This window comes from Plasmodium gallinaceum (genome assembly GCF_900005855.1).
Source record: "Plasmodium gallinaceum strain 8A genome assembly, contig: PGAL8A_v1_130, whole genome shotgun sequence".
NCBI classification, from domain to species: Eukaryota; Apicomplexa; class Aconoidasida; order Haemosporida; family Plasmodiidae; genus Plasmodium; species Plasmodium gallinaceum.
Window position 1 is genome coordinate 842,559 of NW_021628289.1, and position 14,311 is coordinate 856,869.

Consider the following 14,311-nt stretch of genomic DNA (forward strand, 5'->3'; position numbering starts at 1 on the left):
AGTGTATTTTACTGTTTTTTTATTTAAATGAAAATCGAATTATTTGTTTTCTCTGCACATAATTTTGAATAATTTTTTTAAATTTTTGATCATTTGTTTTATGTTAAAAATATGAATGATGTTTTTTTAAAACCAATATCATACCTTTTAGTAAATAATTATTTTAATGTACATATATAGCTAGTTTAAAGGAAAATACAAAACTTTTTTATTTTTATTTTTATTTTCCACTATATTTAAAATAACATTTTATATTGTATCTTCTTTTTTTTTTTTAAATTTATTTATCTAAGAGATGACAACATAGTTTTTTGTCAAATTATAAAAATACAACAACAATTGTATTTTATTAATAGTTCTCATACTATATTATAGAGAAAATAAAATAAAGACATCATTTTAAACAATAAATCACAATTATAAATTTAAACAATCAACTAAAGATTAATGAGAATTTTTTTAATTAGCTCACTTTAAGTTATAACTTTCTTAAAAGAAAAATTGAAAACATATTTTCTGGTTTATTAGATAAAAAACCATGGAGCATGCGGTAATTAAGAATTTATCATGTAATAAAAAAAAAAAAAAAAAAAAAAAAAAAAAAAAAAAAAAAAAAATGCATTGTCTATATATTAAATAGTATTTGATTATTATATTTAAAAAGAAATATTCATAATAAAAATTTAATTCTACAACTAAAAAAAAAAAAAAAAACTAATTAAATAAAATTCATATTGAAGTAGAAGATTACAAGGAGTACTATAGCAATGTAACTATGTGTAGTAGACCAATAGAATTTGAAGGAATTGCTTGTTCAAGGGAAGCTATAGCTGTAATTTTTCTTTTATAAAAATATTAAATATATTATTTTCTAAAAGAAAAATTGATAAACTAACTTTCTATTTTTATACAATTTTTATTTCAGTTTCGATTATCATCCTTTGAAGGAACAATCATTGGATTAATGAAGTTGGATTCTTCAAAAAAAAATCCTAAAATATATAAATTGAGAGGTAGATTTATTAAGGAAATAAAAAATAATATAAAAAAGAAATTATTTATTTACTTTTCCTTTTTTAATAGGGCATAAAGGAGTAATTCAAGATATTCAGTACAATTTGCATCATGAAAACATAATAGCATCAACTGGAGATGGTAAGAAATAAAAAATTTAATAATTTTATTATTAGACACGTGATAATTCATACATATATAGAGAAAAAGTTTATTAGACATAATTAATGTATTATTAAACATGGGAAAAATGAAAAAAAAATATATATTATATGATTGTAGAAATTAAAAAAAAAAAAAAAAATACATGAAAATATAAACAGAAATAAATAAACAAAAATAATATAAATAAAAAAATTTTAATTTTATTTCAATTGAATATTTGTTGAAGCAAGAATAAAAAAAAAAAAAAATATATTTTCAACACTTTTTTATATTACATATATAAAATATATTTGATTTATGAATTTTTTTTTTTTTTTCTTTTTTTTTTTTAAAATATTACATATATTAAATGTATTATTTATATTGCATTATCATACATTATATATAAATTTACACTTATATTTATTCTATCTAGATGGAAGCATATTAATATGGAATACAGATAATTTAAATGATGAAATGACTCACTCTAGTATTTTAAATGGGCATTCAAAAAGATGTTCATCCTTAGATTGGAATCCAGTAGTAAATAATACAATTGTGTCTATTGGTCAAGATCAAAAAATTATATGTTGGGATGTAGAAAACGAAAAAAGTATTCTCAGTTTGAATCTAAATAAGGCCCCATTATGTTGTAAATGGAATTTAGATGGTTCTTTATTATCATATATTGATGGTAATAGTAAATTAAGTATAATTGACGTACGATTAAATAAAATAATAACTAGTGTAAAGTCTCATAAAGATCCTAAAAAACCAAAAGTCATGTGGATTGATGGGTTATCTGGAACTAAATACAACATTATTTCAACAGGATTTAGTATAAATCACTGTAGAGAAGTAAAATTATGGGATATACGTAATATCAATAATCCCATAAATGTAATTGATTTAGATTCTTTACCTTCTCCTTTATATCCTTATTATGACGAAGGATTAGGTATTATTGTTTTATTAGGTAAAGGAGAAACTATTAATCGTTTTCTTTTTTATTCATGTGGTAACATTAAACCGTTAACAGGAGCTAGATCTCGATTTTCTCATGCAGGTTTTGGTTTTGCTCCAAAAACAGAATGCATAACTTCAAAATGTGAAGTAGCAAAAGTGTTTAAAATGGAGTCTAGAACTATTTATATGAGCTCCATTATAGTTCCTAGAAAAAATAAAGAGCAATTTCCAAAAGATTTATACCCTGATCTTATTGTAGAACCTACTTTCACTACTAATGAATGGGTAAATTTTGTTGAAAAACCAATTTTAAGAAGGGAATTTTTAAGTATTTCAAATAAAAAAGAACAAGCATTACTCAAAAAGTGTAATAATAATAATAATATTAGTTATAACTCTATTTTTAATACTCTATCAGAAAAATTTAAATATCCTATCAAATCTAACAATCATTCTTCTAGAAATTCTACTTTTAGTAAAAATAATTCCATTAATAACTATCAAATACCAGAAGAAAAAAATGAGAAAAAATTGAAAGCAAAAAATATCTTTTTTAATGTTTTTAAGTCTAGTAAAAATAAAAAAATTAATGATGAAAAGAGTGACAAGCAAAGTAAAAGTACTACCAATAATAGTTTAAAAATTAATACATATGAAAACGTAGAACAATTAAACGATATATCAGAACGATTGTCAAAAACTGAAGAAGAAAATATAGAATTAAAAAAGTCTGTTTCAGAGTTACAAGAAAGAATTAAAATATTAGAGAATTTTTGCTCTGGTAGTAATAAGTATTATGAAACCGAAGAATCCTTTAAAAGTATTGAAAAGAAAGAATATTATAAAAAAAATTCTTCAACTAACAAAGGAAACACAAAAGATTCTAAACTATCATCTCCTTCTTTCCATATGATTGATAATAAAAAAGAAGAAAAAATAAAAAAAGACATAGATACTACTCATAGGGAAATCAAACACAAAGAAAAATTAAAAAAAAAAATTAAAAGTGAAAAAATAATTTTTGATAAAGTAATATTTGGTAATGATTCAGAAAATAATAAAAATTAAAAAAAATAAGAAATGAATATAATTTATAAGAAAAATTTGATTCTTCATTACCAAGATAAAATAAATATACATTTACAGAATAAAAAAAATAATGATAATATAAAAAGCAGCACTTTTAAAATGTATAATTAAACTGTAAAAGATATTAAATATAAAAAATATAATCAAAATATATATAAAGAAAATTTTATAATTTTAAAGAAAAATAACTTAGACAAATTCATAATATTTAGTTCTAATATATATATGGTGAAATTAAAAAAAAATAATTAACGGTAAAAATAAAATAGAATTAAGATTGATAATTAATTTTTAAAAATAATTATAAAATGGTTAAAATTAAATTTCGTATAAAAAAGCAAAAAAAAAAAATAAAAAAAAGTGCATATATATGCTTGTTGATATTTTTTTTTAAAAATAGCTTTGAGTTTTTTTTTTTATATATTCTAACATAAATATAACTTTCATATAATTACATGAAGGATAAAAAAAAAAAAAAAAAAAAAAAAAAAAAATGGTAATAATTTTTTTGTTTTTTAATATATTATTACACATTTTTAAAAAGAATTTACTTATATTTTTCTTTTTATATATATATATATATATATTTTTTTTTTTCGATTACTAATATATATTTAAAATTTTATTGATTTATTTATAAACTTTTTTTAAATGTATGTTTTGTATTTATATATTTTCAATATAAAAGAGAAATTCTTCCGTGAACTGTTTTTGCATATTTTTGAGAAAAAAAAATATATGTTTTTATTTTTTTTTTTCTTATTATTAATTTAATATTACATATAAAATCGTTTTTTTTTTTTTTTTTGTTTCTTTTTTATTTATAATTAAGAAAATAATTATCCTCCCTATCTTACACAAAAATATACAATTGTAGTATTTATTTTTATATAGAGTCTTTAAAAATAATATATATAATGATGTTCATAACTTATTTAAAAAAATCTATATACATAAGATAATTAATATTTCTAATTCCAATGTTTTTGAATTATAAAATATAATAAAATAATAATAATAAAAAAAAAAACAAAAAGCTTTAAGTTTTTCTTTGTGTCAATGATTATATATAAAAAAATAGTTTTTTTAGAAATTTTACTTTTACATCCTTTGTTGCATAAATGATAAATATTTTGTGTTAACAAAATAACAAAAAGTTTATTCATTTTTTTTCTTTCTAATAATAACATATACTATTATATAAACAAAGATTTACATTCTTATATAAATAAATCTTAAAAATTTGAGATTTAGATTTTATATTTCTATTTTTACATTTAATGAAAATTTTTTACAATAAAAATACTTTCTTCTAAAATTTTTAATGTTTTAATTTTTATATTTATAAAACAAAATATATAATTAAAAATTAAAAATTTTCTATTCATATATGATTGTGCACATGATGTTTTTTTCTTCATTATTTGATAAATTTAATCTTCGAAGACTAAACTATTTATTAAATAAAAATGTATATTGTTTTTTTATATTATATAATAATTAAACAACTATTGAACTTTTTGCTAAATGTGAGTCAAAAACACAAGAAAAAATATATAAACGTAAACAAAATATAAATAATTCTTCATATATTTGTTTTAATTAAAAATGTATATAAGTATATTCTTTATAGAATTATAAACATTAATTAAAAAATATACTTTTGTAAAAAAATCTAATTTAATTTTATATGAAGAAATTCTTTCAGTCGTGTTTAAACTTGCATTGATTTAATTTTTTTTTTTTTTTTTTTTTTTTTATTATTATTATTTAAATGTTAAACAAGTTTTTTTTTTAATTATAAAAAAAATAGTATTTTTGTTTTTAAATGTAAAATAATTATTATGTTTTTTTTTTTTTTTATTAAATTCGATTTTTTTCTTTTTTCTTTATATATATGACATAAATTAAGGCTATTTTATATGGAATTTTAAACTGCACGAAAATATTATATTAAAACTACTAATTTTTAATTTATAATCTTTGTAGTTTTAAAATCTATAATTCTTTTTCCTATAAAATGAACTAAAAAATTATACAATTTGTAAGAAATATAAATTTAAGAACTAGATGGGAAAAAAAAGTGATAACTCATCTCAAAATAATTCTAATTCGTCCGAGAAAACTAGAAGCACCAAATTGGAAACCCAAAATTCTTGTGACAAGAAAAATTCAGAAATTTCTTGTGAGAAAAATAGACATATTTTAAAATACAAGAAAGGACATAATAAAAATAATAATAAAATTAATAATTATTCTAAAAAAATTTTTAGCTCAATTAGTAATACTTTAAATTTTTGTTAAAATTATATAATTTATATATGTATTATGTATATATATAAATAAAGGCGTTTAAATAAATTTTTTACAATTTGAAAATATATTATTGTTTTTTTTTTTTTTTTTTAAATTATGGTTTTATAAAATTAAGAAATTTAACAATTTTTAAATATTTTTTATGCACACATTTCTTTATATAGTATTTGTTATCTATTTATTTAAAATTGATTACATGTTTTATACAATGAAATTTTATTTTCATTATTTGTGCTTTTATATAAATTATATTTTATATTTTTGATCCATGTATCTTTTTTTCAAAATTTTTTATTAAGTAAAAATATATATTATCTTTTTAATAATTTATATTTTTATATTATAAAAACTAAATAAATTCTTTAGATAATTTTTTTTACTTTTACATTTTAACTATGTTTCTATTTAAAAAAAAAAATGTTTTTATAGTTATGAATTATATTCTTATATATATATATTTATATAAATTAAATTTTTTTTTTTTTTTTAATTTTTAGATTATATTTTTTGTATATTAGGAATTATATGTGCGTGGGGAGCTATAGTAATATAATATATATATAACAAAATATTACATTTATTAATAATATATTTTAATGCTTTATTTTTTTTTTTTCATTAAATATATATAAATAACATTTTATCTTATTTTTATAAAAGGATTCGTTAGTTGATGTGATATCAGGGAAACAAGTATATATTTCTCTTATTTGTTATTCGGTAGTACTTTTAGTAGCTTTTGTCTTTTTAACTTTATATATTTGTTTTATTGATAGGAATTATAAACCTCACGAACTTTTTTAAGTTTATTATAAAATCATTCTAGTTTTTTTTATTCTAAAATTGGAAAATTAAAATTAATAAAAAATACAGATATTAATAATACATGCAAATACTTTATTTCTTGTTTTTTTTTTTTTTTTATACTTATCTGAAGAAGCATGATAAAGAAAATATATGATTATTTAAGAACAGATCTAAAAGCTTATCTTATATTTATAAAATAAAAAAAAAAATAAACGTAAAACTTTTGAAAGAAAATTATATTTCACAATTAATTTAATTTTTATTTAATATATTCTTAAAAAAATATTAAGATTAAAAGAAAAATTAAATTCATTTTTTCTTTTTTTAGTTGTTAATTTTTTTTTTTTTTTTTTTTTCTTATTTAGCTGTTGTAAGTAAAATAAAAAAGAGTAAGATCTTTTTCATTAGCGTTAAATGAAAAAAATAGATTGCTTGTTTTTTTTTTTTTTTTTTTTGTAATATTTTTTTTTAGCTTGCATGAATTTGTAAAAACTTAAAAAAGTATTTATAAACTAAAACCAATTTTGTGTGTAAACTTAAGTTTTTTATTCGTCTATATTAATGATATAAAAAAAAAAAAATTTATTCTTCACTATTGATGATATATATATATATATAGATATATTTTTAGTTAAAGCTGTAAGAATAAGAAAGAATTAGAGAATATAAATGTATATAAGACTTTAAAAATTTAAAAGAGCTTTAAATTAACTTTTTAAAATATATATATATAATTAGACAAATAAGAAAAAATTTTTATTTTAATTTAGATAATTTTTTAATAACTATGTTCTATGTAATAAGAAAAATATATTTAATACAGTAATGATCTATATATTAATATAGATATATTCTTTCCTTTTTTTTTTTTTTTTTTTTTGGCATTATAATAATACTACTATTTTTTAAGAGCTAATATATAAAAATAAAAAAAAGATAAAGAATTCACAATTAAAGTTATATATTTTTTTTTTTTTTTTTTTTTTTCTATTTACATTTATTTGTTCTTTTAAAATATAATGCTTGTTTTATGGCATGGTTTAAAAAATTAATAAAATTTTAATTTTTTTAATAACTCATTTAAATATACAAAAAACTTCCCTAGAAAAAAATGAATAACACTCCACATATAAAAAATTTATACTGTAAGGATATAAAAAATATATAACACATTGTCTTTTTTTTTTTTTTATAGATAAAACTAAATTAAATGCATAAAAAATGTGCATATAAATCTCTTTAACAATTACAACTGAATTTAAATAAAAAATTGAAATAGAAATAATGATAGATAACATAATAATAATTTTTTTTTAAAAAATTTATATATATTTAATAATATATATATATATATATATATATATATATATATGTATGTATATGTATATGTATAGTATTCTTTTTTTTTTTATATAATTTAAAAAATTTTTTTTTTTAGCGGAGCCTTCGAATAAATTATTCGGAGATTTAAGAATCTGCACAAGAGCTACGGAATCATGTGGAATAGCATGTAGTACCGTATATTTAGCGGTAAATTATATAATTAAAAAAAATAATGAAATAAAATGTCTACAAAAGATATTTGTAAATAGAAATAAAAAATAATTTTATACAAGATCTTATTTTTCTTAAAAATTTATAATGATAAAAATTTCATAAAAATGCATTAGAAAATATAAAATTTATCTCTTAGATTTTTAAATAAAAAATATTGATATATTTATATTGTATAATTTCTTTATGGATATATCCAAATATTTTTTTTTTTTTTTTTTTTGAAGACTCCATGGGAAGTTGAAGGAGGTGGAATGCTTGGGGTTATTAGATTAAAGGATCAAATTAAAAATCCTCCAGTAATAAAAATGAAAGGTCATACAGCTAACATATTGGATTTATCCTTTAATCCATGCTATAGTAAAATTATTGCATCAAGTTCAGAAGATTTAACTGTTAGAATTTGGGAGTTACCTTATGAAGATGAGAATATAACAGAAATTACTAACCCTGCTTGTATTTTAAAAGGACACAAAAAAAAAGTTTCAATTATTGATTGGAATCCCATGAGTTACTATATTTTAGCTTCTACAGCTTTTGATTCCTTTTTAAATATATGGGATATAGAAAATGAAAAAAAAGCTTTTCAAATAAATATGCCTAAAAAATTAACTTCTTTAAAATGGAATATTAGAGGAAATTTGTTAAGTGGTGCATGTCTTAATAAAAATTTACATATCATTGACCCAAGAAAAAAAGAAATTTGTTTCAGTTTTGGTGTGCATAATGGAGGTAAGAGTGTAAAAAGTACATGGATTGATGGATTATGTGGAGATGATAACTGTGTTTTGAGTACTGGTTTCTCAAAAGATAATATGAGGGAAATAAAACTATGGGATCTTAAAAATACATCAACCCCACTTACTTCTATATCTTTAGATAATGCTTCAGCACCTTTACTTCCTTTTTATGATGAAACCTTAGGAATAGTTTACCTAATTGGAAAAGGTGATGGTAATTGTAGATATTATCAATATTTACAAGGTAATATACATAAAGTAGAAGAATATAAATCCAATTTACCTTTTAGATCATTTGGTTTTTTACCAAAACAGATGTGTGATATATATAAATGTGAACTTGGAAGGGTTTATAAAAATGAAAATAATAATTCCATAAGACCTATATCTTTTATTGTTCCTAGAAAAAATTCTTCTGTTTTTCAAAAGGACTTATATCCTCCTATAATTGTTCATGATCCTGAGTATGATTCAAAGAATTGGGTGGATGGAGTAGATTTAGATATTAAAAGAATAGGAATAAATGAACTGACAAATGATGATTTAAAAATTACTAAAAAATTTAAAAGCATTCCTCAATCATTTAAAAGTATTATCATACAGGATCCCATAGCACCTAAAAAGAGTTCCATTATTAGACAATTTACAAAAAGGTTAACTTTTTTTAAAAAGAACAACGAACACGACAATTCATTAGAAAGCTTGAATGGTGATATAATTATATGTAACAACAGTTTTAAAGAAGATGAGATATCAAAAATTGAGAAAGATAATAAGTTTTATTATGAAGAATATGAAAAAAACAAAAAATATATAAAATATCTTGAAAATACTATAAATAACCTGAAAAAACAGATTAAAAATAAAGAAGACAGTACTAAAACTAATGAAAGAGGAAACAAAATTAAAGACAATCTTAATAAATTTTTTGATAATGTTACGCATATGAAATTATGCAAAAAAAGAAATAAGTTTCTAAATGAAGATAATGAGACATGGAGTCAAAATGAAGTGGAGGAAACAAAAGAATATGAACAATTAGAGCAGTGTACTTATGAAAATAAGGAAATAGCTGAATAAACATAATATATATATACCCAAAATTACTACAACGCAAAATAAAGGATAACTATTTAAATTATAACAAAAAAAGAAAAAGAAAAAAAAAAAAATTGTTAGCAATTATTTCTTATCATCTTAATTCTTTATAATATAAAGTAATATTGGCTATTATATATTTATATATATTTAATTCTCTTTTTTTTCCTTTTTTTTTTTTTTTTTTTTTTTTTAAAAGAAATAATATATATTTATTCATTCTTCCTAAATTGTTTAATTTTTATTTTTATATTGTTTTTAGTTAAATACAGATATATATATATATGTATATTTAATTATTAACCTAACATTTTTTAATCATACATATATTTCATGTGAAATTCAAAAAATTTGGACTTTTTTTTTTTTTTTTGACTTAATTTAATTACTTTTAGACATAATCATTATATATTATATATATATTCCTTTAAAAAATTTTTTTTTTTTTTCTTATTTAATGACACAATATTCTAAGTTTTATATAATCGTCAATAGCATATGTTTTAATTTGTATTATTAATATATATTTATATTCTTTTTTTATATTTTCATCAGAATAAACCTTATGAACTAAAAAATTTGTTGAATAATTTTTTATAGAGATTGTAGTTTTTTTTTTATATAACTTTCACATAGCCTCACACACACACTCGCACTTATATATATATATATAGTAAAAAAACAAACAAATTAAATTTTTTTTTTTATTATCTTTTATAAATGATAAAATGGTAAATATAAAAAAAAGGAAGTGCTAATGTGTAAATGTAAACAAAAATGTACAAAAATTTTTATTAAAAACAAAAATAACATAAAGTTTCTATTTATTTAAATAAAGAATAATTATTTTAAAATATTTCTAAAATAATTAATATTTATGACCATAAAAACTTAAAATGTTGTTCTTTAACTATTTTTAACTTCTTTATATATTTTAATATGTCTTTATGTATTTCCTATAGTTTATAAAAATTAAAATATTTAATATGCATTTTTTAAAATATAGGTTATGAAGATATATAATATATATTAATATAAATTGTACAACATTTTCTAATTTATTAAAATTTTTGTTTTTTTGTTACATCAATATTTTTTGTAGCATCAATGTTTGTCCAGTAGTCTTCTTTTGAAAAATGTTTATAAGTTTCATAAATTCTTTTTTGAACATCTATTTTTTCATATATTTCTTCGCCTTAAAATTTTGTTGTATAAAGAAAAAAAAAAAAAAAAATTTTTTAAAAACATTAAATATAATATTTAAAATTATTTACTATAAAATAATTATATCTAATTCTTATAGCAAAAAAAAAAAAAAAAAAAAAAAAAAAAAAATTTATTTAATGTAACCATATTCAGATCTATTTTGAGCGTAATTAGGTGGAACATCTAAATAAAAAACAATATCGGGTTTTATTAAACCTTGATCTGGATTCATGCACCAATTTTTTGTTAAATTCTTAAAAATAAAAACAACATATATGTAAATAAATATATAAAAAAATGAATATAAAATAATTGTATTAATAATTAAAACCAGAGCTCCAGCAGAATAAGCTACCCCTGAATATGCATATCTATCACAAACAACCCATACTCCTCTTAGAAGTAAACTTTTAATTTCATTCCTAATATATTTAAAAAAAAAGGAAAAAGAAGAAAAAAGAAAAATGAAAATGAATTTGAAATTAACTATATATAAGGTTCAGTAGAAAAAATAGAAAGAAAAAACAAAAAAAAAAAAAATGATTTATAACATTAGTTCCCATCTGTTTGCTGAGAATAATAAATGAATTGTTTCATTTGGCATACTATTTTCCATTTTTAAATACTTTGCAATTATTTGTCCAATAGGTGTCTCTCTGTCTTAAAGAAATAAATTTATTGTTTCATTTTTATTTTTATCCTAAAATGATTTCATTTATTAAAAAAATATTTTATATTCCTTATTTTATTTATTTAAATGGAATACTTGGAAAATAAAGATGTTTAACTTCAATATTTTCATTTTTCAAATATTCCACTAATAATTTTGATTGTGTTGACTTTCCGGACCTAGAGAAATGTTTTAATAATTTTTATTTTGGTTAGAAATTATAAAAATATTAATATAAACAATTATATTTTTATTCTTAATTTTTCTTTTTTAAAAATTTTTTTTTATTAATTCTTATAAAATAGTATTTAAACATTCCAACCTATCAAGTCCTTCCAAAACTATAAATTTTCCAATTTTTTTTGAATCACTCATAGTTTCTTTTTCTTCTTTGAAAGAAATACTCCTTTAATTATGACATTTATAGGAATTTAAAAATATACCTTAATACATAGAAGTATATAATTATATTACATATATATAATTTTTTTTTTTTTTTTTTTTTTTTTTTTTATAAGGATAATAACATAAATAATTAAAGTTCTTTAAAAATTAATGTGTTCATGAAATTTTTAAGAATTGAAAAAACATAACACATTAAAGAATATATCATTTAAAAAAGCAAAAACGAAAATTTCTGTTTTATTTCAAAAGGGATAATTAAAAAAAAAAAAAAAAAAGATTAATATAACAAAAAATAATTATTTGCAAATTATAAAAAAAAAAAAAAAAAAAAAAAAAAAAAACTAGAATTCGCACATTAATTTCTTTTTATAAAAATAAGGCTAAAAAAATATTTATAATTGAATATTAATGATACAAAATATTATTATATAAATAAGTATTCTATAAAAAAAAAAAAAAATGCTTTATTTAAAGAATTAAATTGTAAGAAAAATATATTTTTTTGGAAAATGTGTCAAAATTTTATGAAATGAAAAAAAAGATAGTATTTTGTTTATGAATTAATATTTAAAATTATAATTTATTATTATTCATCTATTATTCATTTTAAAATTAATGTTATAAAGAGATAAATATAAATAAAATATAAAAATAAAGTGAATAAATAAATAAGTATATAAAGGAAACTATGAGATCTCTTTTATAATAAAAGAAAAGATGATCCCTCTTATATAGTATATATGGTATTTTAGACTTCTATATCTATTATTTTACGTGAATCTATTGAGTTCTTTTGAAAATTAGATTTATAAATCCATGAACAAAAAGAGTACAAAATATTTAAAATAATATATAAGATAAAATAAGGAATAAAATAATATTTAATAAATATAAGGGGCCAATGAGGCTTGACATAATGATTATAAGAACTGTATGGATTTTCATAAATTAAGTGCTCATGATTTTTATTATTATATTTTTTATTTAAATTAATATATGTTATATTTAATTCTTCAATTAATTTTTCTTGTATATTTGCACTACATACAATAACTATATTTTTCGTAGAATTATTTGCGAAAAAATTTTCTTCATTATTTAAAAGAAATCCCCAAATATTACTTGAAGCATATTTGCATTTTTCATCTATCAGGATATCATATGTAGGTTTAGAAAGAGACTTTAATCTCTCATTTAAAAGATTTAACATTTTCAATTTTTTTAAGCATTCAGAACTTTCATATATATTTAGGATTGGATTTTCATTCATATTATTTTTCTTTTCTTCATCACTTAAATTAGTCTTATTCTCATTATCCACCTGTAATTTCAAATGAGCATCTTTTGTTTCTTCTTTAATTTTATTTATATTATAATCATTGTACAGTTTAACAAAAACATCGTATGGATAGTGTCTCAATGATATTGATTCGATGCAGTAGGTAAAAAATTTTCTATATGCTTTAGTGTCATATAAAAGTTTTAAATCTAATCTATTTTTTATAATATTCATATTTCTATCATATGGAAAAATGTTGAGGTTATTTTTTAAGCATTCCTCAATAATTGGTGAAAATTCATTTTGCAGAAATCCATTATGTATTCTTGGTAAATAAGTGAATTTAGAATAATTATTATTGTAATTATTTTTCTTTTTAGAAATAATATTAAATATTCTATTTAATCTATCTTCACATAATTCTAATAATACATAATCTGCTTTTATATTTTTAAGTAATTCAGAACAATCCTTACCACTACAACTTTTCTCAGATATATTACCATGTAATATTCCGTATATAATAAAATTATAATTGTTTATTTTATAAATTTTAAGATAATTCGAGAATGTATCATATGTATAATTATTACTTAATAAAATATTTTTATATTTATTACTATAATCTATCTTATTTGTAAAACTAGTAAAATATTTTAAAGGCATATGAATAGCCTTACTAATAAAATGATAATTTTTTTTTTTTTTTTTTTTTTTTTTTTTTTTTCAATTTGTTTCATTACATTATATGTTATTTTTAATTTACTATATTTTTGTCATTTAATGAAATAATTTAGTATAATTAATAAAATAAAAGAATACATTAAAAACAATTATAAAAATACAAATGTGAAAAAGCAAACAGTAAAATTGTTTTTTATCAAAAGTATTAAGATATAATAAAAAATTATATGAAAAAAAACTGAATAATAAAAAATAAATTATACATTATTGTAGATCTTCTTAACTTTAACATTTTCTTAAATTTTTTTTTTTTTTTTTTTTTTTATAAAAAATATA

General features: G+C 17.9%; 5 protein-coding genes across 5 annotated transcripts; 3 read left to right on the top strand and 2 right to left on the bottom strand.

Annotated features, from left to right (window-relative positions):
• Positions 1 to 775: 775 nt before the first annotated feature.
• On the top strand, positions 776 to 3,195 carry PGAL8A_00472000 (coronin, putative; the record flags this gene model as incomplete). The annotated part of the gene is made up of 4 exons (XM_028673495.1): positions 776 to 832; positions 926 to 1,013; positions 1,084 to 1,155; positions 1,595 to 3,195. 4 exons carry the CDS (start codon positions 776 to 778, stop codon positions 3,193 to 3,195), a joined length of 1,818 nt encoding a protein of 605 aa, XP_028529942.1.
• Positions 3,196 to 5,286: 2,091 nt separating this feature from the next.
• Positions 5,287 to 6,336, top strand: PGAL8A_00472100 (conserved Plasmodium protein, unknown function; the record flags this gene model as incomplete). The annotated part of the gene is made up of 3 exons (XM_028673496.1): positions 5,287 to 5,497; positions 6,030 to 6,076; positions 6,193 to 6,336. The coding sequence occupies 3 exons, from the start codon at positions 5,287 to 5,289 to the stop codon at positions 6,334 to 6,336; spliced, it is 402 nt and encodes a 133-aa protein (XP_028529943.1).
• Positions 6,337 to 7,450: 1,114 nt separating this feature from the next.
• PGAL8A_00472200 (coronin, putative) lies at positions 7,451 to 9,713 on the top strand (the record flags this gene model as incomplete). Its single annotated transcript, XM_028673497.1, has 3 exons — positions 7,451 to 7,484; positions 7,778 to 7,869; positions 8,121 to 9,713. 3 exons carry the CDS (start codon positions 7,451 to 7,453, stop codon positions 9,711 to 9,713), a joined length of 1,719 nt encoding a protein of 572 aa, XP_028529944.1.
• Positions 9,714 to 10,606: 893 nt separating this feature from the next.
• On the bottom strand, positions 10,607 to 11,982 carry PGAL8A_00472300 (thymidylate kinase, putative; the record flags this gene model as incomplete). The annotated part of the gene is made up of 7 exons (XM_028673498.1): positions 10,607 to 10,687; positions 10,817 to 10,926; positions 11,082 to 11,190; positions 11,269 to 11,359; positions 11,489 to 11,597; positions 11,704 to 11,786; positions 11,930 to 11,982. 7 exons carry the CDS (start codon positions 11,980 to 11,982, stop codon positions 10,607 to 10,609), a joined length of 636 nt encoding a protein of 211 aa, XP_028529945.1.
• Positions 11,983 to 12,760: 778 nt separating this feature from the next.
• Positions 12,761 to 13,957, bottom strand: PGAL8A_00472400 (conserved Plasmodium protein, unknown function; the record flags this gene model as incomplete). The annotated part of the gene is made up of 1 exon (XM_028673500.1): positions 12,761 to 13,957. One exon carries the CDS (start codon positions 13,955 to 13,957, stop codon positions 12,761 to 12,763), a length of 1,197 nt encoding a protein of 398 aa, XP_028529946.1.
• Positions 13,958 to 14,311: the final 354 nt, after the last annotated feature.